General features: G+C 40.7%; 4 protein-coding genes and 1 pseudogene across 5 annotated transcripts; 2 read left to right on the plus strand and 3 right to left on the minus strand.

Annotated features, from left to right (window-relative positions):
• Nucleotides 1-57: 57 nt before the first annotated feature.
• Nucleotides 58-6,447, minus strand: LOC141820762 (uncharacterized). The gene is made up of 3 exons (XM_074708123.1): nucleotides 6,145-6,447; nucleotides 5,315-5,590; nucleotides 58-1,303 (listed from the first exon to the last, which is right to left on the minus strand). The coding sequence occupies exons 1-3, from the start codon at nucleotides 6,286-6,288 to the stop codon at nucleotides 179-181; spliced, it is 1,545 nt and encodes a 514-aa protein (XP_074564224.1). The 5' UTR covers nucleotides 6,289-6,447; the 3' UTR covers nucleotides 58-178.
• Nucleotides 6,448-9,103: 2,656 nt separating this feature from the next.
• LOC141820753 (gibberellin 2-beta-dioxygenase 3-like) lies at nucleotides 9,104-10,085 on the plus strand. Its single transcript, XM_074708118.1, is given in 2 exon segments — nucleotides 9,104-9,778; nucleotides 9,780-10,085. Coding segments are annotated over 2 exon segments (981 nt in total).
• A 96-nt stretch (nucleotides 10,086-10,181) lies between these two features.
• LOC141820763 (interactor of constitutive active ROPs 4-like) lies at nucleotides 10,182-11,246 on the minus strand (annotated as a pseudogene).
• Nucleotides 11,247-12,736: 1,490 nt separating this feature from the next.
• On the minus strand, nucleotides 12,737-15,797 carry LOC141820594 (CBL-interacting protein kinase 19-like). Its single transcript, XM_074707933.1, has 2 exons — nucleotides 14,263-15,797; nucleotides 12,737-13,201 (listed from the first exon to the last, which is right to left on the minus strand). Exon 1 carries the CDS (start codon nucleotides 15,719-15,721, stop codon nucleotides 14,270-14,272), a length of 1,452 nt encoding a protein of 483 aa, XP_074564034.1. The 5' UTR covers nucleotides 15,722-15,797; the 3' UTR covers nucleotides 12,737-13,201; nucleotides 14,263-14,269.
• Nucleotides 15,798-18,787: 2,990 nt separating this feature from the next.
• LOC141820616 (shaggy-related protein kinase iota) lies at nucleotides 18,788-24,171 on the plus strand. Of its 2 annotated transcripts, none has more exons than XM_074707961.1 (12): nucleotides 18,788-18,961; nucleotides 19,880-19,967; nucleotides 20,054-20,113; nucleotides 20,193-20,465; nucleotides 20,545-20,619; nucleotides 20,703-20,759; nucleotides 22,035-22,175; nucleotides 22,286-22,336; nucleotides 22,427-22,522; nucleotides 22,724-22,807; nucleotides 23,080-23,181; nucleotides 23,752-24,171. In XM_074707961.1, the coding sequence occupies exons 1-12, from the start codon at nucleotides 18,843-18,845 to the stop codon at nucleotides 23,809-23,811; spliced, it is 1,206 nt and encodes a 401-aa protein (XP_074564062.1). In that variant the 5' UTR covers nucleotides 18,788-18,842; the 3' UTR covers nucleotides 23,812-24,171. The 2 variants fall into 2 exon arrangements, with proteins under 2 accessions (XP_074564062.1, XP_074564060.1); XM_074707959.1 differs by having other exon boundaries at nucleotides 18,864-18,947.
• Nucleotides 24,172-26,445: the final 2,274 nt, after the last annotated feature.

A 26,445-nucleotide genomic window follows, 5' to 3' on the forward strand; every position in this document is an offset into this window, starting at 1 on the left:
TCCAGGCATAAAAAATAAAAGAAGAATCAGTAAATTACTCTATATGATGTTTAACTCTCACGTGGCAAATTGATAAAGGTCCAGACATTAAGAATAGAAATTGTATCAGAAAGATTATTAATGTACAGGAGACATTGATAGGAAAAAAAAAACAGAAGCAAGCACCTACCATTTATTCTCACCATGCTCTTGAAGAAATGCCACCAGACTGTCCATTCAATCTATCGAGCAAAGCATTAAAATCCATCGGCTGCCCACTGTCGCTCATCCGCTGGACAACATTTATAACCTGAATCTTATCGAATCCCATGTTTATAGCTTTCTCAATCATTTCTCCATAGGGGTGATTGCGGATGAACTGGGAGTCGTACTGGTTCCTAGCAGCTGGAAGGTTGCTTGGTGGATAGCTGTAGGCTGTGTTGTAGCCTTGTATATTGTGGGATGGCAGTGGATAAGGTGCATTGCCCATGTACCCACCACCCTTGCCTAGCTGTGGCCCAAAGGAGCTCTGGCTAACTGGAGGCTGCATTGGCTGCTGTATGCCATGATGCAAAGGTGGAGATGGCTGTGACACCGAATTACCTGTCCCTCCGTAACCATATGCAAAAGCTTCGGGGCGTATCCCTCCAGACTGTGGAATTGCTGGATTAGGAGCCTGCATAGGCATGCTGCTAGGAAACATTTCAGAAGCAGGATTCACAGGCTGAGATGGGTAAGGGGTATATGATGGTGGAGGTGGTCTGATTTGAGCCTGTGCAGCAGTTTGTTGTGGCAGCTGCTGATCTGTCTGTGGAGGCAGTTGTTGGAAGTATTGAGGAAAAGATGGAGGTTGGTTCTGATTTACTGGCAGCTGTGGCGGTGCCTGAATTGGTCTGTCCTGAAGCTGGGATCTCGGCTGCATGTACTGCTGCTCAGGCTGGACAGGTTGATTGCGTTGATCTTGCAGAACTGTTGGATGCTGACCATAGTAATTGGCAGCTTGGCTAGTCATAATTTGGTCCTGTTGAATATTGGGGAGCACAGGTGCTTGCTGGGGTATAGCTAGTTCTTTGTATTGCTGGACTGGCTGAGAATTTCCAGCAGGAAGCACTGTTGGAACAGTTTGACGAGGTAAAGTAAGTGCCAGTTGTTGGTTTCCAGTGTCAAGTTTGTCATTCTGGCTTTTTGGCTCTGACGCTGCTCGTGCATTAGCATTCTCATTCTTCTCTGTAGATTCTTTCTGCACTTGTTGAAGTTTGGCTAGTTCCTTTTGAGTTTCAACAAGTTCTTGCTTATCTCTCAGAATTTGAACAGATCTATGCACCTGAACAGGAAAGTATAAAGAAATCAGATCTGCTAAAATGGAACAGATGAAAGAATGAAAAGAACTAAAGAGCATTCTCAGAATTAAAGACTTAATATTTATCCGTGAACATGGTAGAAAGCATTGCAAAAATGGATTAAACAGGTACAGGAATCAAGTTTCCTGTTATGCTTCACTGCATGGAATGAGACAGAAATTAATGAATTTCAAGGGTATTCATAGGAGGGCATGCATGTTAATCACTTAATACCTTGAAAGTTAGGCAGATAAAAAATATGGCAAATTCTGCATACAATGTCAGACTTGTCCACTGAAAAGCATCATTTTTCACACTTTTGTGCTTGAGAATACAGACAAGTGTAAGAGCATTTTATGTTTGTATATATAAGTCATTCTCATTGAGTTAAAAAAAAAAACCCTATTCCTATTTGCAGGAGAAAAAGAGGTATTGTGCATATATCGAGGGCCTCTGTTTTGCAACTTTTATCAGGCAAAAGCAACAGAAATTCCAACAGAATCAAAAGTTTATTTATCATCTGTTGACGACACCCAGATAGATGTGAAAGAACAGAATACGTAATGATTAAATAAACATTCAATTAGGCTATCTTCAATAGAGAATGAAGTGAGAGAATGTATGTCAAGTTTGGAGTTCAAGAGGCTGAAGCTTCAGTTCCCCCACTTTATGAACCAAGCTTAATGGTGCATGGAGTTATAGTCAAGGCCAGAGATGTTCAAGGAGAGGGGAAAGGAGTTTGCATTACCTTGATACAAATGATGAGATGGTCAATGGCTCAGCAGACTAGGCAATCCATGTAGTCAACCCAGAACTTCATCAAAGACCATATAAATGGACTTTTCAGCTTAATTCCATCTAGCCAATCCCTAATAACATGCAACTTATGACTTTTGGATGTATTTATAGTAATAAGCCTCATCAAAGAGCATATAAATGGTCTCTACTGCTTTCCAAGGATCCCTCTTGATATAACCTTTACAAAAATCTCATTTTCACGGACAGAATGGCAAAGAATATCGTGTGACCAGGATAAATGTTTATCACAAAATATTGGTTAACTAAGTTATTATTTTAAGAATGAAGAAAATGACAGAGAAATGGAGGAAAAGTTGTTTAGTATCAATTTATTAAAAAATGTCATATAAAAATATTGTTCTAATTCTAAAGGGATGAAGTTGAGTTATACCATCAAACTTTAGGGAGCATCTAATAAGAGGAGCATAGGAGATGAAACAGACATTTCAGAAAAACAATTTAGTTTATACTCAGATGATTAAACCCAGATGCTACCTCTTTAATAAGATAGTTAATGAAAAAATATTGAAAAGAAGAAAAAATTGCATATGATAAATGTTGATCTAGAAAAATAATATGTTAGTCCCAATTCCCTAGATAATTATTGTGGTGGGTTTTAGAAAGAAAAAAAAAAAGAATATCAATAATAATATTAATATGATAAAGGATATGTATGATAATAGGCTACTAGTGTGTTAGAACTATTGGTAATGTTGCAAAATAACTTTCTATAATTGTTGGTTGAACATCAAGGGTTAGCTCTAAATTTATATCTTTTTGTGTATGTACAAGATGATCTCACTAATAACATTTAAGATAATTAGTGTATTTTATTAGCATAAATATCCCTTCTAATTGATGGAAGTGTAAATAAACTAAACTTGAACCTTTATGGAAAAAAATTTAGAAACTAGAGGTTTTGGTAATGTGGAATTGAAATTAAATGTATGAAATCAAATGTTAATGACAAGAAAATAATTGAGGGAGTAACTTAGATAAACAAGCATTAACTTCTATAAGAGTTGCAAATATCTTTTGATTTATTATTTAAGGATATTTTAATGAATGTATCATTAATCAGGATAAAGAGTGTGTTTGTAATGGAGAGTTCCTAGAGTCTTATGTAATTGACGTGTAACATTTATGGTTAAAAGAGAGTTTTATAGGATTGTTGTAAGACCCACTCTACTGATTAGAGTGTTATTAATAGAAAATAATACATATAAAATTTTTTTGAGGAAATAGATATGACCATGTTAAAATGGATATTTGAGGTTTTATCAAAATGGATAGAATGAAAACGTATTACATCTTGGAGCAATCACATGTGACTCCAATCTATGATAAAATGAGAGAAAATAGATTCTGATGATGTACATGTTTAAAGGTAAGAATTATATTCTATTGTTAAACCATCAATTAGAGTACAAGAAATAGAGAGATTAAAATTCAAAAAACTCTAGTGAATGTGCTAAAGAAAATTTAAATAATTTGAAAACTAATGCCGTAGCTTTGCATAGATCTCAATAAAGTACATACAATTTGTTTGCGAACCTAAATAGTGTTGCAATGATGATGATGGTGACAATCACAAAATATTAGTTCGCTCGTCCTTCAACTTGAGATGCCATTGTCCAGCTAGTCATAAATCCCTTATCTTGTATCAATTTAGTCATTATACTATTGACTGGTAACAAATCAAGCTTTTCTATAATTTGTCTGTCTTATCAGTTATTGGCATAGGCTCAAAGCTGACTGATATAACCATGGTAAAAGCCCAATTGAACTATGGAAAATATCAAGCAACAAACACTGCAGGCAGCAAATTTAATAGGCCTTAATCTAAAGTAATAATAAGTCCCAAGTGATGAATAGATCTTAAGAGTGAGATTTTGGCATGAACTGGAAGGATATTTTGAATCAATTTAGTATTTGAAGTAGTAGAAAACCCAATGGAATCAAAGAATGTGATCATATTACTCAAAGAATAGTGCAATATTGATGAAAAGCTTTAGATGAGAACAGAAAATCTAGAATATATCAAATAGAAAAACTTGTGCATTATGAAGAAACACTATATAGCTATCCTAGAAAGTAGATTTCCCATCCTGTAGAGCTGATAAAATGTATTAAATGCATAGTTGAGGCTTTCCGACTATAATTTGATGGTTTGTATAAAAGATGTATCATATGCTCATTAATTATTGTAGAAGTAAAGCCTAAAAAGAATCATAGCTGAATCAATTTAGTATTTGAAGTAGTAGAAAACCCAATGGAATCAAAGAATGTGATCATATTACTCAAAGAATAGTGCAATATTGATGAAAAGCTTTAGATGAGAACAGAAAATCTAGAATATATCAAATAGAAAAACTTGTGCATTATGAAGAAACACTATATAGCTATCCTAGCAAGTAGATTTCCCACCCTGTAGAGCTGATAAAATGTATTAAATGCATAGTTGAGGCTTTCCGACTATAATTTGATGGTTTGTATAAAAGATGTATCATATGCTCATTAATTATTGTAGAAGTAAAGCCTAAAAAAATCATAGCTGAATAAGCTGGACTGTTATATCAACCAAAGAAATATTATGAGGAAGGCAGAGAACCACGTGGATCCCTAATGTTATACATAAATATACTTCAGCAATGAGGCAGATAGACATACTGACTTAAGAAATTATCATGCCAAATAATGCCAAGATACATCAATATGATCCAACAAGAATTTGAAATTTCTACTGTATCATAATGGGCAGCTTGTCACAGATTTCAGTAAGAGAAAACTTTCAAGAAGAAAAAGCATTATCCAGTTGAGTTTATGAAAGATATTACGTGATCCTGATAAGGCCAAATTATAAATACCTTTTGGAGTTTAGGAGTCTTAGGAGTATTCTATGTGCCTTCTTAAGTTCCAAAGGCTGTGCAACCTAAATCCCTTTGTTGACCCCATGTGGAAAATTTAAGAGAGAATAGAAAATAAAACAAAGAAAGAATTTCTTGTTTTCGTACATGATTTTTTTTAAAAAAACAGCATTTATCATGACATTTATTTTTATTGAAAAAAGTTAATTTGATTGCCATGAACCACTTCTTTTGGGAATTGAAAAAAGAATAAATGTACCCACAAACTAAGGGGTACATATTTATCACCATAATAGTAATGAACAATATTTGATCTCAGGTCTAACTTACTTCTTGAAGATGCTTCTCCAGAGACTTGAATTTCACATCTTTTTCACTTTGATCGTGAATAAAATCAGCTCGAAGCTCACTGACAGATCGTTCAAGTTTGTAGCAAACAATCTCCAACTGTGACAAACGACCGCTAACACCATCAAGAGATCGGAGTAGATTATCAGCATATTTTTTCATGCATTTCTCGACAGAAGATAATACACCTTCCCTGGAATACTCGTCTTGTTCATAGATACTGAGTAATGGTCTTCCCATGCTATTCTCATGGAGATCCTGTTCAGCAATGATAATGGAGTTTTTTTTTAAATAAAAAAAAGAGGTATGTTGGAAGATCAAGGACTAAAACAAAATGAGATATAATAGCTACTATTATCACCATAAGTCCTACACAAGGAGTTAACATGACATGACAATCCATCAAAACACAATCATACATAGCGGATTACCATCTAAAATTACATGGAAGAAGTGAGATAAAGACATCATAATGTCCAAATTATTCCATGGTGATAATGTATATGCAAAGGTGATCCACAGCAAACCATGAAACCGGGATCAATCAAATTCGAAGAAAATAGTGAATAGGATGAAAAGGAAAACGAAACCCTATTTATTCCCTTTCCCTTAACAAACAATCGCATTAAACTTGACGCAAGATGCAAATTACAGGTAAACATAGAATCCTCCTTCCACTCCGAGACTCTAAACATCTACTTCTATTGACAAGTATGACATATTAGGGATCATCCAAACTAACCAACACCACGACATCGAAACCGTCACATCAATAAGTGAAATACGAAAACGTAAAGAAGAGCGACACTAACCTTCCCAGGGGGATCCGATCGCTTCCCAATCGAAGTGTCCTGGGCGGCGAAATCGTCGTAGGAGCACAGGATGTCATCGGAGCCGAAATCGAACGATCTGGAGCCCGATGCGGCTGCCCGTCCAGAGGATCCACCCGATGCCATGAAAAACGGGACAGAGAAGGGAGGAAGGAGAGGAGGAAGGCAGTTGCTTGCCTTCGGCAGCAAGTAGGTTTATGAGCAGGCGACGACGCCGAGGCGCAGACCGCAAGCCGTAGACCGTGAGGCGGTGAAGGTAGGGGGGCGCTTGAGCTCACCGAATCGAGGGGTACGATGTCGTCGCGAGACGTTTTCGTCGGCCACCTTCCGCCAATGAGAGTGGGTGAAAGCGAAAGGATAAAGGCAAAGGCCCTGAGGAAGGTTGATCAGTACCGACGGTGTCGGTTAAGGTACATGGTGCCGAAGACACATCCATTCGAACTGCGAATAATCTTTTTATTTATTATTATTATATTTTATTTTTGCATATTGTTTTCATTTTAAGGGTCGGCGAGGATAAGGATGGATATGTAAAGTGAGCAATCCAGCTAAAAGAGGTAAAATATAAATAAATAGGCCAATTAATTAAGCCAAGCAAATAAATCAGAATTAAATAAATTCAAATGAATATTAGTTGAACAATTCATTTGAATAATAATTTCCATTGGCCAAACTATATTCATATCATATTCATTTGTATTTTTATTATTTTCTGTTCCATTCACTGTGCCAAACACACCTATAATATATCACCATTGTTAAATAAGAGAGGACAACAAAACCATATATAAATATTATTCTACCATCATTTAATTAGTCAATTAAATAGCAACGATACCGAACATTTCCGGTCACAGTACCGGAACCACATCAATTCGATCCAACCATTGGCTATTTCATGAGTACTCAAGCATTCGATCGGCTTCAAAACTATATATGTTTAATTTCATTGAAATAAACTATCCAACTAGCCAACTTTAATTTACTTAAAGCCTATTGTCCAAAGTTTTTTACTTAAAAGTTTCTTTGTTTTCTAATGTTATTAATACCAAATTAGGTATGCACATTAATGTTACTATATGATAGTTTCAAAGTCCAAATGCTGATTAAGGTAAGCTCTTCCGTCACTATTAAAGTCATGTTGCTTTTTCCCCCTTTTCTGACCCACAAAAACAAAAACAAAAGAGTCGAAAAGTAATCTTAGTGATCGAGTCACAATACAAAGGTGAGTGAACAAACCTAATCAGTTGATGGATTGTTTATTTCATAGCGTAAAGATTCATTTGCTTATTGCGCAGAGCTCTTTTAGTTCGAAACCAAATTCCTGAACAATACATGAATGTTCACTGGTTCTACGCCAGTAGTATTCGAATTACTGAAACAGTTAGACTGTTATGTCAGAAGCTGTTTATTCGACCATTCATCTTCAGGATTAGTTGGAGGAAGCACAGCTAGTGATGCATAGGGTCTGGTCCTCCAGGGCTGATCCTCTTTGTCTCGTAGGCACGCTCAGAAGCCCCTTTCTCTCTCGCTCTCCCCGGGAACTCGGCGCTCGTCCCCGCTGGATGCCTCGTCGGAGTCCTCGCAGCATAACCGAGAACTCGAGCCTCAGAGCTCCAGATCAAGAATAATGCGATCAACAGGAACTGCAAGCAGCATCTCAATTGGGCGCTCATGGTCAGTTTCCGGTTGGCGATCAGTTACTAAGTGTCGAAGGCTATATATACACACGAAGTGAGGAAGGCTATACCTCCGTGCCATCAGCTAGCTCGCACCCAACTATTGAACCTCGGATACTTGAACTTTTGGATTAATCTTTGCGTAGTGCAAACCAGTGTTTGATGTGTGTGACCCTTAATGCTGTTCGGGCACAAATGGAGGACTATTGGATGCTTATTTAGGTAGCCTAATCCTGTAGTTGGAAGAGGTGCTGGAAGCCATCGAGGTAAAGCCTTATCAGTATAATTAATTAAAAACCTGTGGATCTTCCTTTGGAAGAAGACAATATTAATGGTGCATGCGTGCGTACGTGATTTTTCCTGCAAATCGATCGACGTTTGTTCTGCCAAGGAATCGTCGTAGCATAATTATCAATTTGCAAGAAACATGATATATAGATTGTGTTCTTTGCTTTATTTGCAAAAGCACGCCGACGACAGTCACATCTTGAAACAGTGCAGCTAGCGTAAGGAATTGAAGAAAGTTCAAAACTCAGAGGTTACGAGAGTTGTGCAAGACGAAGGCCTTTTCAGGCCGGCTTTTGTTTGTAGTTTTGGCTTGTAGTTTTCTATCTTTCCCAAGAGACTAAACAACAAATTAAATTTAGGAATTAATGAAAGGACACGCTTGCTTATGTATATCTTTTATGCGTCTCGATATTGTGCTGCTGACTTACGTAAATCTCACTCGTCGTACGTAGATCACCTGCAGCCGGCTGCAATTAACTACCTCATCGTAATGGAGAATTACGTACGTGATATGAACATGCACAAGGAAAAAAGAAGTACATTTAGATCGGTATTTAGCATGACAATTACATGCACGTTGTGTTTGACTATGCACTAAAACTGCAGGCCTCAGATCTTCTAATATATTAAAACGCAGTCCATTGCAGAAATCAATCATGAGATTAACGTTTAGGCTTGATGGATCGAAGAAGTGGTAGTTAAGAGGTCAAGCTTTGATATCGATCAAAAAGAATTACGAGAGCACATCGTTGAATTCCCCTGTTGAACGATACAATGGCGACACTTGGCTGCAGGGCATGGAGTTTCTACAAGAATTAGGTCGTCGATCGATTTCGACGTTAGTTTTGCAGGTTCATTCAGGAGTAAAAAAGTAGTAAAAGATTTCGATCAGTAGTGTCTATATAAGGCGCCTTGCGAATTCCAATTTTACTCGCACCCTTCCTCTGTTTTGCTCTGTTCTCCATCCTACAACAATGGTGGTCTTGTCCGTTCCAGAACTGGATCGTATCTCACTCATCAGGGCCCCCAATGCCGCCGCCAGCTTCGAGGCGCTCCCCGTCGTCGATCTCCTGAGTCCCGACGCAGCCGCCACCCTCATCGAGGCCTGCGAGGAGTTCGGGTTCTTCAAGCTGACTAACCATGGGATCCCCATTGATCTCATGCGGAGACTGGAGGCAGAGGCCGTGGAGTTCTTCTCTTTGCCTCCGGCCGAGAAGGAGAAGTCAGGGCCTGCCAATCCGTTTGGCTACGGTAACAAAAGGATCGGTTCTAATGGCGACATGGGCTGGGTGGAATACCTCCTCTTCTCGCTCGCCTCCAAGCCATCCTCTCATGCTTCAGTGAGCCATTCGTTTCGCGACAGCTCTGCTCTGAATGCGTACTTATCGGCGATCAGAGAGCTTGCATCTCGAGTGCTGGAGCTCATGGCGTTGGGCCTGGAAATGGAGCCGAGAGATGCGATAAGCAAGCTAGTCACGGACGAGACGAGCGACGGCATATTTCGGCTCAATAACTACCCTACGTGCCCAGTCCTGCAAGGGCTTAATTGCAGCTTGACCGGCTTCGGGGAGCACACGGATCCCCAAATCATCTCTGTTCTAAGGTCCAACAACTGCGCGGGCTTGCAGATAGCTCTGAAAGATGAGAAGATGGGTCTCTGTTCCTCCAGACGAAGACTCTTTCTTCGTCAACGTCGGAGATTCTCTGCAGGTGTTGACGAATGGGAGGTTTAGGAGCGTGAGACACAGAGTGGTGGCCAATGGCTCGGAGTCGAGGATGTCGATGATCTATTTCTTCGGGCCTCCCATGGCGGAGAAGATTGCTCCGATGCGGCAGCTGATGAGGGAGGGGGAGCAGAGCATGTACAAGGAGTTCACGTGGAGCGAGTACAAGAAGGCTGCCTACAAGTCGAGGCTGGCCGATAACAGGCTCAGGTTGTTTGAGAAATCCAAGTGATCGATCGATTTCGACTTCTCCATCTACTTCGATTAAAATCAATGTCGATATTCGAGTGAAGTGAGCAATTTAAAAGCATAATAATTTAGAAAAAAGTTATTTTTGGTGGGCTTTCTTCTTCCAGAGATCGCCGAACACCCAAGCTCCCGCCGAATTCCGCCTCCCCTCCTCCTCCCCAGCCATCGACACCGGGCCCCATTCGCCCGGCTCCGCCAGTGCCTCGGCAGCCGCCTCGGCTGCCTTCCTCCACTGCTCATTCTGAGTCCTCAGCCGCTTCATCTCGGCTTCCGCCGCCGTTTTCTCCCGTTCGGCCGAGCGCAGCTGATCGGTTCAGCAGCTCCGCCTTCGCCGCTCTCTGTTTCAGCTCCTCTTCCGCCGATTTGAGCTTCGCCATCAGCGCCCCCTCCGTCGCAAGCGCTGCGGCGAGGGTGACGGCCATCTCTGCCGCTGCTCTCGCTCGGAAAAACGCAGTTTCTTGTCGAAGAATTCCGAGCTCTTTCTCCTTCTCGAGCAGCAAAGCGTTGAGCGCCACCATCGCCTCTTCCTCTTCTTGCTGTTCTGCCACTGCGTGTTCGGACTTCGCCTCGTCGTCTTTCTCTTCTTCCATGAGCTCCGCTGCGGCCACCGGTTGAACTTTGTCCTCTGCAGCCGTCACCTCCTTCGAGCCATGCGAAGCAACAGCGAGTTCATCTTTTCCCGCCGATTTCATGGCAAGAGCTCGCTCGGCATCGAGCTTCGCGGCTACTGCGGAAGACAATTGAGCTCTCAGTTTCTTAAGCTCCTCCTCTGCTTCGCCAACCTTCTGTTCCAGTACTTCCACAGCTCTGGTACTGCGCTTCTTCTGGATCTACAAAACAGTACCCTCGTAGTTCAGTTACAACAGAACAACCGTTTCAGTTTGGATCAGAGAAGTTTACCTCATGCAAGCGGCCGCGAGGGGACAAACGGTCACCGGACTTAGGGGCGGCGCCGGCCGCCGCGGCTACTGGGCGGTGGAGGACGTTGGCCTCGGAGCCGGTCTGAAGGCGGAGCGGCGCCCGCTTCGGTAATTCGAACGCTCTGTTTCCTCGGAAAAGATTAGCGAAAGAAAGACGAAAGGATTAATTATGAAACTGAGCAAAGTGGAGGAGTTCGAACTCTGCGTTACCTCGACCTCGACATTGGAGAAGCTCGAGCTCGACTTGATACAGCAGATCATTCGCAGCCTCTTTAATAGTCGGATCGAGTTCGGCAGCAAGATCAAGAGTAAGAAATTTCAAATTTTGAATCAGAAAAATCAGCGACAGAAGTACGGACCAGATCTGACAAAATTATTGTAGGTTATACAGTTAGATTTTGACCAAGGGTGGGTACAAGAAAAAATTTATTAAATTAAATCGATGAGAAATTCTTAATTGGATATTTAAATAAATGATACTTTTGTTTTTTAAAATAATAATAAAAAAGAACAAACGGCTTCTTCTATCTACCTCTTGCCTTGACTTGCATTTTGAGATCTTCCAACAAGGCAACGTGTCTGACGTCATAACCGTCAGTTGCTGTCCGCTGCGCGTTGGATTTCGAATTTCAACGAACAGGCGGCTCCTTATCCTTTCTCGTAATGCTGACGTCGCTATGACGTCACGCATTCAATTTTCGTGTCGAACGCACCCGGCCGCGTAGAGACGAATCGTGCCATGCCTAGCTCCGAATAGAAACACACGTGCAGGGACAGGCTGGATTGGCAGTCACTTACTTGGCTCGCTAGATTCGTCGTATCTTTTTTGGTGTGCCGGATCTATGTCCCGATACGCTTTAGTAAATTTTTTTAGGCAAAATAGACTAAAATTTAAGATTAATATACAAAGATTTGATATTTTACGTGATCCGTGCTGCGCGACTCTGTGTGTGACATAGCCGATCTATCGCCATTGTTGCAGCCCTTGCCGCGCCGTCCGACCACTGCCGGCCGCTGGCCTGAACACGATCGACACGCCGCTCACCGGCGCTTCGACCGGCGTCGGATTCCGGTCAGAATCCGACGCAATTTGGTCAGAACGCGGCCGGCAATGGCATGCGCCGTTTCCGACCAAATCGTGGTCGGAGACCGGCCGAGGAAGGACCGACGTGCGATGGCGATCCTTCCTCGATCGGTCTCCGGTCGCGATTTGGCCGAAAACCGACACGCGCCACTTTGGCCACGTTTCGACCAAATTGCGCCGGATTCCGATCGAAATTCGACGCCGACCGACACGCCAACGAGCGGCGCGTCGATCGTGCCCGAGCCGGCGACTGACAGTGGCCGGATGGCGCAGCGAGGGTGATCGGAAGCGACAAGAGTCGAGGGGCGAAACACTGTACATTTCCCACATTTGGACGGACGTGCGATCGCGTGATGGACGGTGGATCACGTGTCGTGCACGGGCGTGCATGAGGGAGTCGCGCAGAATATCAAAATCTTAATATACAATATACATTTTTTTTTATTTTTCTTTAGCATAATTTATATCAAATAAGATATTCATTAAATTAACATCCACACATATTGTATCAACTTATTCAAGTGCATTTTTAAAGTTTATCTAAATCACACTAAACAATTCGTTTATGAAACTTTTAATATTAATTTGAGTAGGATGTTATAGCTATGGGATCGATGAGTTTTAGTATTTAATTTTTCTGACTACTGTACTGAACAACAGCAAGACTAAGATCCAGAATCAAGCAAAAATGCAGGAATATCAGGCACTGAGTGTGATCTTTACAGTGATCTTGTTGACTATTCAAGACCTTTAATTTGTATGCATACAGAAAATAATAGGTAACCATGCTACACAACAGGAAACCAAAATGGCCTAATCAAAGAATAAGGTAATAATCGAATACAGAGAACAAATGTCTGACAAACCTTGCTGATGCCAGTTTGATGGGTGCTAGTCAGAGGTTCAGCATGGTCAACTGTATTTATAAACACTAGAAAAGAATAGGGAAAATCAGCTGCATTTGAAGTAGAATGAGAAGAAATGATTTGTCCACCGAATAACTATAGCATCTGAAGACAAATCCCTCTACTCCAGTGTCCCAACAGACAACCAACCAGCCAATGCTTTGAGTTGAACTGCTCAACACAAGTAGACCTAATCACAAGAAAATTTGTAAATTGTAACCAAGTATAAGAATTAAGATACATTGTTTTTTAAAAAATATAGAGAGAGAAGTGACAGAGACAAAGGATATGAAGTGTGGACATAGATAGCCATGGCACCATGAAGAACAAGATAGATAACTAGTTTGAGAAACTTCTATAATATGAGAAGAAAAAATAATATGGAACTGCACAGTACTTCCTGTTAAGAGCCAGACTGCATGCATATCAAATGCAGAAACTAAAAGCATAGTATATTGCCCTTACAAGATGATTCAAGCCCAACAAGGAATTCACCAGCTTCTGCCTAATAATGCCTTCTTCATCAATCAAAATCCCTCAAATAAGGCATTCTTAGGCTCTTGGAACTATGATCAAGGAGTGGAAAGACAGCATGATCCATTTTTCACGTTTATAAATAAAACAAGCAAATGCAATAAATCCCCATGTAAAGAAAATGAAAAGTTGGTTAAATAAAGTGAACATGGCAAGCTGCAAGCTTAAACAACAAAGTAAATTCCTAATGATGCAGTTTTTTGATTGAAATTGGACAGCATTCCCATCATGAAATTAAAGAACATGGATAGAGTTATTTAAGTGAAGTGCCAGGACTTTTGTTACTTGTGTCAGGTTATTAATTGGTTTTTCCAGTCTTCTCTAGTTATATCGATCGGCGATTAAAGAATGGTGGTCGCTTGCTACTTGTTCATAATTTCTGAATTTGTGAAATCTTAAACGGAAAACTATGTGATGGAGGTAGATTATCCAACAATCTTATGATAACCAGGATAAAATTGCCCATACTTGGTCAGATCTTAGATATCTGAATGTAAATGTTCACAAAAAGCAATGATTTTAGACCATTCAAACAAATGATTGATCAGATTCTCTTAGCAGTGACATTATCTAATTAATGGGACATAAGATTTTCAGGTTCATAACAATGCAGTTCATGTTATATCCATGAAAGTTAAAATTCAAGAACATGCAATTGATAGGCCACTCTGATTTTGATAACTCGTGAAGATTCATAAGAAAAGTGGAAGAAATTACCTGTTTTTTATTCAGTATTACGTGCAATGTGGGTGGACACATAGACAAGGTGTTGTAAGCCTGGCTTGAGCTCCTTGTTGCAGAACTCTTCATACTCCCCTCCGTCACCTGCCTTCTTCTTCACCTCGACCACAACCATGGATGGTGTAAGTTCATATACATCCACGCCGATTGTCAACGGGCCCTTCTCACCCTCTCTAGTTCCTTCCAAGCTGATTCGGCATCCATTCTTCCGGACCTTAAAGCTCACGCCCTTTGCAATGTCTTCCAATTTCGACACTATTGCTTCGACAGGCTCCTTGGACAGGAACCTGGTCATCTCCCCTTTTTCTTCAAACAAACCTGAGAGGTCAAAGCCACTGGAGAAAGATATGATATCAAATGCGGTAAGGCTTGGTGGCCTTAACAATGGATGGCATTGGTACGGCTCGTCAGAGAATGATGCTGGACAGGATGCCACAGAGCTATCTGATTCTGACCCTGATTCGTATGTCTCATCCGGCTTTGGTTGATTACTCTGGGATTGTTCATCTTCTGAGTCTGAATCGTTAAAGCTATGTAATTGGTTGTCTTCGATATAAAATCGGATGTGTCGGAACCCTTTTCTGAACCAAGGATTCTCCATGATCTCCGGAATGGTGGCTCGCGATTGAGGATTGACATCAAGGAGGCGATGGAGGAGATGGACGAGGTCCTGCGAGAACCACCGTGGGCATCGGAAGGATCCTTTGTGGATCTTCCGGTACATGGCCACGATGCTGCGGTCGTGGAAGGGGAGGTAGCCAGCCATGAGCACGAAGAGGATGACACCACAGGACCAGACGTCGACCTTGGCGCCATCGTAGCCCCTGCGGGATAGCACTTCAGGCGCGACGTATGCGGGCGTGCCGCAGAAGGTATGCAAGAGGCCATCGACGTGCATCTGCTCAGCCACGGCTGACAGCCCGAAGTCGGAGACCTTGAGGTCGCCGTTATCGTCGAGGAGGAGGTTCTCCGGCTTGAGGTCCCGGTGGAAGACGCCTCTGGCGTGGCAAAAGGATACAGCGGAGATCAGCTGCTGGAAGTAGCGGCGGGCGGTGTCCTCGAGGAGCCGCCCCTTGGCGACGCCGCCGAACAGCTCGCCGCCTCGGACGTACTCCATGACGAAATAGATCTTAGTCTTGGTAGCCATGACTTCGAAAAGCTGCACGATGTAGGGATGGCGCACGCGGCGGAGGATGGCGATCTCGCGCTTGATGTGCGCGGCGAATCCTCCCTTAACGATCTTCTCCTTGTCGAGCGCCTTGATGGCCATGAGTTCGTCGGTGCGCACGTCGCGAGCGACGTAGACCTTGGCGAAGGAGCCGGCGCCGAGGAGCCTGCCCACGTCAAACCGCCCGAGGAGGAGGCCGCCTCCTCCGGTATCCTTATTCCTCCTCTTCTCCGTCAAGCTCATATCCGGCGAGGCTGCCTCTGCCATTGGCTACGATCGGATCCCTAATCCCTATTCCGATCTCAAATCTCAAACGAGCAAACTCGATCGCTCCGTTTCTCTCGTCAATATTATCCGAGGAACGACGAGTGCAGCGCTAATGTCGAGAGATATATAAGCGAATCGGCCTCGGCCGGGCGCGGTGGAAGGAGAGGGCGTCACCACGCTGCCACATTCGACAGCTGGCGAACCGACCATCTTATCTGAGTTGCCTGTTCTACTGGTACAAACCCAACACGTGTCAGTAACCAACTCCTGCGGCTGACGTCGTCAGCCATGTGGCAAATCTGAGTTACGGATGACGCGGCACGATCCTGAAGGTGTGGGACCCTCTCGGGAAGACGTCGGTCGTGACGGTTGAATCGACCACCAACGCGGGCGGTGGTTCGACGCGACGCCACATGTCGTATGACTACTGGCCCACTTTTTTCTGCAACGTAGAACTGAGTTTGTCATCGGACAGAAAAAACATTAGAAAATGCAAACGTAAAATTTTAACGATCGCGTGGGCCCAGATCGGCCTGGTGCTACTGCGCTTGGGCGGGCCAACAGTTTTTCTAGTATCTCCATGGCACCTTGTTATAATTGGATGTTATGGACGGTTAAATTATCAATTAAGGATATGTCATCTCAATTTTTATTGGTTCCACCGACCAGAGAACCTCTAAAGAAGGAACTAATTAAGCGAAGGGGTAAGGAAGGCATCAGAATTTTTCGACAAATCATTCCGACGTTCAAGTCAACATAGAACACGAAAGAAGAAAGAAGAAATAGTATAGCAAGTGTAGAGAATTCTTCTGAGAGCTCTTCATACCTGTGGGATGTTTATATAGTAGCTGAAGGGAACGTTTCCTCTGTCAGATGAGTAGATTATGCAACGTTTTAGGAAATAAATTTTGTGATCCGCTGTCACATGAGCTGGTAATGTGCCATTAAGGATACCATATCTGACAGTCTCTAACCACCCAGCGGCTTGACAGAGCTGATTGTTATCATCTGACGATTGTAGGTATGTGTGTGCGGGGATCTAAGGGATCAGATTTGGAAACCTAGTAGTCGTCCTTATCCTTTTGGTAGAGTTCACACGCTTGTCTGTCTTCTAGTACTAAATGTGACCGAAAGAGAAACCGATCCCAAGTCGAGGAGATGGGTTGGACTGTTTAGGAATGAGTAGCCAAGTTATATAACTGAGTGGCTGAGCTGTTGGAGCACGTAGTCAAGCTGTGTGGTCCAACTGAACGAGCATGTGGTCAGAGGGTTGAGTCTAAGCTAACTGATCATAGGGCCAAATGTGGCCATAACTGAGCGGTCGAGCATGTGGCCGAGTTGTGTAACTTAGCGGCCGAGCAGAATATGTGGCCGAGCTATGTAACTGAGCGACTGAGCTGTGAGAGTATGTGGTCAAGCTGTATGACTAAACTGAGCAAGCATGTGGTTGAAAGGCTGAGTTCGAGCCGATTGAGCATGAGGCCAAATGTTACTGTAATTGGGACGTCCAAGGCGTTACTGAGCCAGTCAAAGTATGGTTTGACCATTGTCTATTGATATGCTAGGTTGGATTGGTTATTGACCCTTTTTTATCATGTCAAACCAACAAAGATCCACCATATCACACTTGAAGACCGATCCACGAGCAATTCCAGAGACGTAGGAGATTTTGCATTACATTTTGCGAACTGCATGCTACTAACACGACTGCAGTTTCCAGAGGTTTTCGTCTTGGAATCCTGATTTGAATCAGACTAATAAAAGTTTCCAGAAGTTCGAGCAGCAAGAATTCAAGGGGGTTAAAAAAGGATCAAAAAGTAAAAATAGTTTAAATCGGATCGCCAATCTGCTGCATCTGTTTGTTCTCGCTGAAGAACTCTTCTTCTCTCTCTCTCTCTTTGCTACCTACCTAATAATCTCCTGTCTCCAGACTGATGTTGATTTTGGATGAAAGGCCAGGCCAACAACTGTTGCAGTTGGCCGCCATTAATTTGCCTCATGTGCAAGCAAATATTTCCTGGCTGGCCATGGATCAACGTATAATTAAGCTAGCTGGAACCTGGGTTTGCTTGCAGAATCCACAAGTGTGTTTTCCTTTGTTTCATTCATTCCCTGGTCAAACTTCTGATCTGTTTGACAGCTCAATGCTGCATGCATTACATTACTTTTCGAGCTAGTCTATGATCAATATATATACAGTCAGTCAAACCCTGTTTAATGAGCCTTGAAGGTCATGCTGCATGGGACCTGCATGCCCCAGCCCAGTTTGATAGATACGATTGTTATCATGAGCAGCAGCCAGCAGGAAGGAAATCTGTACAAAGTCCACATCTCTGCTCTAGCTTTTGTGCAGCAGTGGGACAAAGCTTCACGGGCCAAAGCTCAAAAGGGTCTTGTGTGTATCCTATTCCTATTAATAATACCCTGCCTGCCTTCTTTATGCTCAATCATTTTGCTCTCCATTAATGGGGTTTTTATGCACAGATTAAGTTATAAAACTGTACGTTTGTTCTAAATTCATTAAAGAGCAATTTGTTCTAAATTGCTCGATCTTTTAAGATTTTGACAGTGGGAAGATTAAACATCCATTCATAAACCTCTAGAGATTTTTGTGTTGAATGTGATAAGGTTGAAATAGGTTGCATAGTTGAATCAAAGCTCTTGAATCTTCAAAACTCTTTCCTATTATAAACCACATGCTTTTTCTTCATCGAACGTAATTTTTCCAATTTTTTTCAATTAGTCAACATAAACAGCTATAAGACTAGAAGATTAGTTTTTCTTGAACCAATAACAATATTTTAATTAATTAGCTTCGAATTTTGACATATCATTTATTATAGTTAATTAAAAAAAGCTTTAATGCAATAAGTTTGACCAGTCAAATTTTTTATCCGGACTTTATAATAATTTCTGAAAATGAAACGAATAAAGTCAAATTTTATGGTAAAAGTTTTGAATTTTTTTATTTACTTTTATAACATCCAATTTTTTAATAATTTTTTTTTTTAAAATATCGAAATAACTCTGTAAACAGCACACAGAAGGCATTTATCAGCCGGAGTCCCTTCCTTCCCTTTCGTTGCTCTTTCTTCTCCCTTTCCCTTCCCTACCACCTCACATGGCCTCACTGCCACTTGGGCCCCATCATCCGCCTCCGCAGCCGGAGCACGACGACTTCAATCCCGCCGCCCCTCCCCGGAGCTCTCAGATGGATGAGGACAAGGTATTATCCTCTAAGTCCTCCTTTTTCTTCTTCCCCTTTTGCTATTCTTCACCTTGTCCGTCCTTGGTTTTCCTGCCTCCGTTTCCGCTTGTGGGGTTAGTGAAGAAGTGGCTGGTCTAGGCAATTCGAACTGTTTCCTTGATATCTCCGAGCAACTTTTCAGATGTGTGCTCCTCCTGTCCCGGTTGAAGAAAAAAAAAACCTTTTTTTTTTTATTTATGTGAATGATTTACTCCTTTGTGTGATATAGGGTGGATCTTAGATATTCTCGTTCTTTCTGTCTGATTTGTTCTCTAAAACAATCGCAGTTATTTCTGGTAAATTTTTAGAGAAAGTAATTTTACTTGTTCTTCTCGATCTATTCATCAATTATTTGTAGTTGTGGATAAAGCTTACCTGTTCGTTCCCCATGATTTTCAGCTTTTATTAGTTTTTTTTCCTTTCAAAGATCTGACGGTTTTTATTCTCTCTTGGTCGCGGGGTTCATCTCTAGTCCTGATTAAGGAGAAATCACCTTTTACTTTCAAGACAATTCTTTGTTGGGTTGATGTTTTAAGAACTACTCGTTTTTCGAACTTCTTTTTCTAGATTTCTCAAGGTGAATTGTGAGATACTATACACTCTTGTGGTCCTTTCTGTATGATATGGAACCTTAAACTATTTGATGCCGTCCCCGAGGTCTTGTTTTACCTTTCAGGTTATGTACATAAATCGTATTTATTTGTGTCACTCGCCAGGGATTCGTTTTCTCTCAGCTTTCTGAGTTTCCCGTGTTAGTTGCTAAATCATGCCTGCTTGCAAGTATTCATGGTCCTTGAGTTATTCCGTGCATTTGATCTTTACATCTATTGCTTTACTGTTTCCAGTTGTTTTTTTCATATATACAAGTACCAAATGTGTAAATCAAACTTCTTGTTCATTATGAATCTCAGCGAGTTTTTAGTTCCTGAGGGAAATGATGCAGTCACTGGTCATATAATCTCCACCACCATCGGAGGCAAGAATGGTGAACCTAAGCAGGTTGGCAGCTGCTAAACAATTGTGTATGGAGGCAAATTTTAAGCCATACTCTCTTCATGTTTTCAGTCCTTTTATTTGGTATGCAGACCATTAGTTACATGGCAGAGCGTGTTGTTGGAACTGGCTCATTTGGGATTGTATTTCAGGTAATTTTTGTTTGCTCTACATTTCCAATAATATGGGTCTATATGGTGCTTTGACTTCAAATTATTTGTATTTTGGCAGGCCAAATGTCTGGAAACAGGAGAAACTGTTGCTATAAAGAAGGTTTTGCAGGATCGTAAATACAAAAATCGTGAGTTGCAGTTGATGCGCTCAATGGATCATTCAAATGTGATAGCTTTGAAGCATTGTTTTTTCTCCACCACAAGTAAAGATGAACTTTTTCTCAATCTGGTAATGGAATATGTACCAGAAACTTTATATCGGGTTCTAAGACGTTACAGTAGTGTGAATCAAAGGATGCCACTTTTCTATGTGAAGCTATATACGTATCAGGTAAATTTGTCTCTTTCTTCTGTAATTCCTGATACACAGAACTATGTTTGTATGTATTAACCTTGATATTTTTTTCCAGTTATTTAGAGGTTTGGCTTATATCCATACAGTTCCTGGTATCTGTCACAGAGATGTAAAACCACAAAATGTTTTGGTAGGTTTTTGTACTTGTAAAAGTGCAATATTTCATAAACCATGACTGCTTCAAACTTTAGTGAATAGTTGAGCTTTCTGCAGGTAGATCCACATACTCACCAAGTCAAGCTATGTGATTTTGGAAGTGCAAAGGTTTTGGTATGTGTTATTCAGAATAAAACTGTGGATGTGTATTTTAGTATGGCAGATTGGTTGTTTGATTTTTTGAAAAAAAAAAACTATTTGGGAGAGTATTAGCTGAAAGATCCTTCAATTAGGTTTTGTATGTGTTTTTTGGAATACGACTGTAGATGCCTATTTTATACATGGCCTAATTTTGTTCTATAAAAAGGATTGCTTTTTTTAAAAACTATTTGGGAACATTAGTTATCTGTATTTAGCCAAAAGATTCCTCAGTTAGTTGGCATGTTACTTTTACAATGCAGGATTCTTGCAGCATCTTTATTGTGATTCTGTTAATTTTATCTGATCTTGGGCTGAAAGGTTTGAGAATTTATAACACTCAGAATGTCAGCTACTTAGTCTATTTAGTCAGTTTCTAAGATATGTAGAATTAGGAAGAACTAGTTTCTTGTTTAAACTTTTAGCAGATGTGAAGGATCATCGTAAATAGATCATGTTTCCTTTGAAGGTACAAGGCGGTGGGAGTGAGGCTGCGTACGTGGAAGAGAATAAAAAGAAAAGAGAATAAGTTTTCTCAAAAATTTCCTAACTTATTTTAAAACGATTGAACTGATTTAACTCAATTAAATTCAGTTTGGCCATAACTTGGCTAAATCAAGTCCAAATCAATCCTGATTTGGACCAACATACTCCTTATCTCCACACTTGATGGATTTTGTTCGATCCCAATCCAATTTTAATTCAACACTTTCACTTTGTGTCCAGTTTGTATTTAACAAAATTTATATAGATAATAATAAAAAAGGGCTGGGCTATAGCCCGGGATAGCCCATACGTGCATCCGTCCCATATGAAGGTCTGGGTGTCCCCTGAGAGATGATTGAAGTCTTAATTACATATACACCAAGGAAATAGGGATATCTTAGAATAGGCTATTCTTTCCATATTTTGATAGAACTATTCTATTAGTTATACAGGCTAGTGTTTCATGGTAAATATCTCCTAGAAGTGACGAAGGAACATGGATTCAAAATTGTTACTGGGAAATGCCTAGTGAACCAGAGAAGATTATATATTGATATTGTGACTGGAATCTTAAGAATTAAGCCATGAAGATAATTGCCCTAGTTGCTTATTAAGTATGTTTACACAATTTTTATTTTAGTTTCTTTGTCCTCAACGCCTCTTTTTCTCTTTCTCCAACAAAAGGATACTAAATTCATTATTTATTGGTGTTGATTTGTTTTTCATTATTGTCTTTGCCTTTTTATAATTCATTTGCCCGATCAGGTCAAGGGCGAACCCAATGTTTCATACATTTGCTCTCGTTATTATCGTGCTCCAGAGCTTATTTTTGGAGCAATAGAATATGAAACATCTATTGATATTTGGTCAGCAGGATGTGTCCTTGCTGAATTGCTCCTTGGTCAGGTATGTTTTTTCATCCATTGTTACTTCTTTGGTAATCCTTCAAGGAGGACCCTCTTTTTTGGATTGTACTAGGTGGCAATTTATCATGAATTTATTTTATATATGGTCAGCCATTGTTTCCGGGAGAAAGTGCAGTAGATCAGCTTGTGGAAGTAATTAAGGTATAGATTTGCTGCATTTATCATATTGGTTCTTGTGGTTTTAAAAAGTAAGGTTGCATGTCATGAGTATAACATTCCTTTTTCATGCAGGTTCTTGGAACTCCAACTCGGGAGGAAATCCGGTGCATGAATCCTAACTATACAGACTTTAGGTTTCCACAGATAAAAGCTCATCCATGGCATAAGGTTAGTTATTTCCACTTTTTTCACGTCAACTTTGAATCTTAAGCTAGTTATGGGACTTCATAATACAAGCAAGGAATGAGGGAACTTCAATGCTAACTTTTGATTCTCTCACTGATTCATATAATCTGATTGACATAAGGTTATTATTTTCATATTATTGGTTTCTTTCACGAATCTGATAGTTGCTTTTAATTACTACAGATATTCCATAAAAGAATGCCTCCAGAGGCAATCGACCTTACATCTCGCCTTCTCCAATACTCTCCAAATTTTCGCTGTACCGCTGTAAGTTCTCCACCAAGTATAACTTAAAATGATACATTGACAGAATATCAACTAGATTAAGCTCCTATGTCATGTATTAGTAAATTTATGTAATATTTTGGAACTTTAATGTTTACTACGTCCCTGCACTAAAAAAAAGTTAAAAAAAAGGAGTAAAAATGCTGTTCACTTGTGAGGGCTCAGCTTCCTCTATGTATATTTGCTTGGAATTTATATTTAGCCTAATGTTGCTCAGTGGAGTTATTTAGTTGAATTTTATTTTATTTTTACAGTTGGAAGCATGTGCTCATCCTTTTTTTGATGAACTAAGAGAACCAAATGCAAGGCTGCCAAATGGTCGTCCTCTGCCTCCTCTTTTCGACTTCAAGCAGGAGGTAAGCTTAACATCTTCTGAAGCTGTGTGGACCTAGCATGAATGCTTTGCTGGAAAGCTCTTCACTGATTAAGATAATTTTTATTCATTAGCAACTCTGATTCAGCAATTTACCTCCTACCTTATTTGCTTATACCCGGCAAAAGTACCATATCAGTTTGTCTTATTTTAAAGAGAAAACATCGAATTGCGAGTCTCAGATATTTTCTGTAGGTTACATGAATTTTCTACTGGCATAAACTTTATGCAAGTATCTACATATCAATAATGGATGACAAGTTGAACTTTTAACAAATGTGATTTAAGGTTTATACTCATGCGGTCGTTGATATAGTTTCATGTCCTTCCACAAAAAGGAAGATTGTCTGTTAGTTGAAAATTTACAATGTCTTTGTGGATTAGAGCTACTGGCCAAATTCCAAAAGGTGGAAATGAGACAGGAAATTTTGCCATCTTGTTAGGCAATGATTGCGCTTCCAGAATACTCTCAATAATCTAAATATTCTTCTGTGTACCAACAGGATTTTCTTGATAAGATTGATGGATTTTGTCTCTACCATGTTTTCTGCAGTTAGCAAGTGCATCCCCAGAGCTCATCAACAAATTGATTCCAGAACATATGAGGCGGTAACCTGGTTTCAGTTTCTAGCGGTCGCCTGGGAGATATTAAAATGATCTCCGTTGTATGTTCTTATCGAAAGCAAGTAATCGATGATGCAGTATTCGTACTATGGTGAAAGTCCAGTAAGAATACTCAGTACTGTGAGCTGCAAAACTGGAGCTGCTGCTGGGTTGTATGATGGATTCCGATATCTTATCCCTGCTTTTCATTCTTTTGTAGTATGTACAATGGTAGTTAATAGAATGAATATAATGATGTAGCTTATGTTGGCTTGTAAATTATCTCTCCCTTGTAGATTATCCAATGGAAGCTTAAACCCTGTTTATTTGATAATGTCAAGTGTTCCTGTTTCCTACTGTTTTTTTTAAATTCTTTTTGGTATCGTGTAAAATGTATAAACGCAAGTTTGAGATTTTCTGTAATGGCATGCTGATGGAAAATTAATATTTGCTTTACCATGTGGTGTTGGGCATTATTTCATGATAAGTTACTATTATTTTTTTAATTTAATTGATTTAAAATAAAATATAGAAGTAAACTAAAATTATCAAACATTTTAATATTAATAGAATCTTTTAAAAAGAGAGATAATTAAATATGAAGAAATTTTAACAATTATCGATAATATTTGATAACAAAATAATTTAATAGCATTTATGATATGATTTAATGTTACCTGTAAAGTATATGATGTAATTTATATTAAATGAACTAAATAGACCCTTAAAATTAAGAAGCACCTTCATGTATTTTGATTTATCTAGATTGGTCGAGTAACTTACTCAAAATTGATCAAATATAGAGTCCAAGTAAATCACTTAGTGTTTGGAAGTAAATGAGGAGTCGTTGTTGTGAGTTAGACAATGGAAGACCTAGTTGAGAATTAGACGGTGAAAGTCCAAGAAGATTAGTTAAAAGTTGAGGTTTTAACAATAGAAGACCTAGTTGAGAACTAAGTGGTGAAGTCTCGATGAGTCAATTTGGAGCTGAACACTTTGTAAAGGGAGAAGTCTTGAAGGAGTGAACCTCAAACATAGTAAGTTAGGGAGACTAAGCATTAGATTTGTATGTTTGTTTCGTAGGAAGTTACAACTGAATGAAAGTTCAGAAAATCGGAGTGTGTCTAAAGGCCAGATCAGTTGTGAACTGGTTCGTCGACCAGAACAGTCCAATCGACCGAAACAAATTCGATTGATCGGAAAGCTCAAGTTTGATTAGGGTTTGAGTGATTCATTTTTTTGATGACTTTTGACTAAGTTACAAACGATTGAAGGATGTTCCAAGCGATTAGATGGTTAAAACTTAACTTTAAAAGGATTGATTTTGCAACTGAGTCAGCGGAGGTCCAAATGATCAAAAGAGTGTCAATCAAATTTTATAAAAGAAGAGTTGAAACATATGCTTCCATCATCAAGTTGATTTAGTTCAACCGTTATTTTTAATTGTTACCGCCTAACTTAGCTTAGCCATGCACACCCTCCCACCGACAAAGTGCGAGAAGGCATAGGTTCTCCGTTTATACGTGCGCCCGTACAAAAATTACTCTATTAGAGCATCCACAACGAATCGCGCGTTAATAGGGTGATATAAAAGAAAGAGGAAAGGACGTGGAAGAGTGAGAGAGGAGAGAGATATTTAACACGTTCAGAATATTGAACGTGTTAATCGGGACAGTGGGTGGGTCCCACGTTACGTGCGCAGTTGAATTTTTACACGGGGGTCGATCAGTTGATCGACCACATGTGGTGGTGGTCGATCAGGTGGTCAACCATGTGGTCGACCACTACCATGTGGTCGACCACCAAAGTGACGTGGGCGTTATAACGCCACGTCCATTGCAATTGCTCTTACTCCATAAAAATTAATTAGCACTCTATTGTGCCAAATATGCTATGATTTTCATTTATTATTATTATGTCAAATTGTCAAGTTGGATCTCACGGGATAAGATGTGCACTTATGAATAACTAAATTTATATGAACAGAAATGCTATGTTGCGCGATAGGGAAATACGCGACCCGTGCACGATATCGCGACTCCACCCGTGCACGACATCGCGACCCCCCGCCGTTGTCGCCACCGTCGCCGTGCCGTCCGGCCATTGCCGGCCGCTGGCTCGGTCGCGATCGACGCGTCACTTGACGACGCACCGATCGGCGTCGGATTCCGACTGAATAGTGGTCAGAATCCGATGAATTCGGTCGGAAACCATCGAATCCGGCGCGCGACCACTGGCGGCCAAATCGCGGCTGGAGAATCCGACGCCGACCGCTACGCCGACAAGCGACGTGTCGATCGCGATCGAGCCGGTGGCCGACAGTGGCCGGACGGTGCGGGGGGAGGGTTGGGGCCGGATCACTGTACATTCCCAAATTTAGACAGTCAGATGTAACGCGCGATCATACGATGAACAGTGGATTTGATGTCACCCACAAGCCCACAAGAAACAGGCACACAACATAAGAGGACTCTCTCTCTCTCTCTCTCTATATATTATATTTTTTTGAAGTCATGATTCTTGGTTAGGTTCACCGAGTGGTAGGGTGCGTGGGCTGGGCCAAAACCGCATTCATTGACCGCAGTAATATATCTTTTTCTTGTGTGGGAGGCCCTCGATCTGCCACTCTAGTCCTTGCCTGCCT

This window comes from Curcuma longa, unplaced genomic scaffold, assembly GCF_044706935.1.
Source record: "Curcuma longa cultivar G26 ecotype Majalengka, Jawa Barat unplaced genomic scaffold, ITB_CL_G26_1.1 utg509_np1212_2302976_RagTag, whole genome shotgun sequence".
NCBI classification, from domain to species: Eukaryota; Viridiplantae; Streptophyta; class Magnoliopsida; order Zingiberales; family Zingiberaceae; genus Curcuma; species Curcuma longa.

Excerpts from the sequence above, each read along its gene's own strand:
- LOC141820762 (XM_074708123.1), bottom strand. The coding sequence starts at position 6,288 with ATGGCATCGGGTGGATCCTCTGGACGGGCAGCCGCATCGGGCTCCAGA. Across the intron at positions 5,591-6,144 it reads GATCGGATCCCCCTGGGAAG|GATCTCCATGAGAATAGCAT; the intron begins GTTAGTGTCGCT and ends ATTGCTGAACAG. Across the intron at positions 1,304-5,314 it reads TGGAGAAGCATCTTCAAGAA|GTGCATAGATCTGTTCAAAT; the intron begins GTAAGTTAGACC and ends TTTCCTGTTCAG.
- LOC141820594 (XM_074707933.1), bottom strand. The coding sequence starts at position 15,721 with ATGGCAGAGGCAGCCTCGCCGGATATGAGCTTGACGGAGAAGAGGAGG.
- LOC141820616 (XM_074707961.1), top strand. The coding sequence starts at position 18,843 with ATGGCCTCACTGCCACTTGGGCCCCATCATCCGCCTCCGCAGCCGGAG. Across the intron at positions 19,968-20,053 it reads AGAATGGTGAACCTAAGCAG|ACCATTAGTTACATGGCAGA; the intron begins GTTGGCAGCTGC and ends TTTGGTATGCAG. Across the intron at positions 20,466-20,544 it reads TGAAGCTATATACGTATCAG|TTATTTAGAGGTTTGGCTTA; the intron begins GTAAATTTGTCT and ends ATTTTTTTCCAG.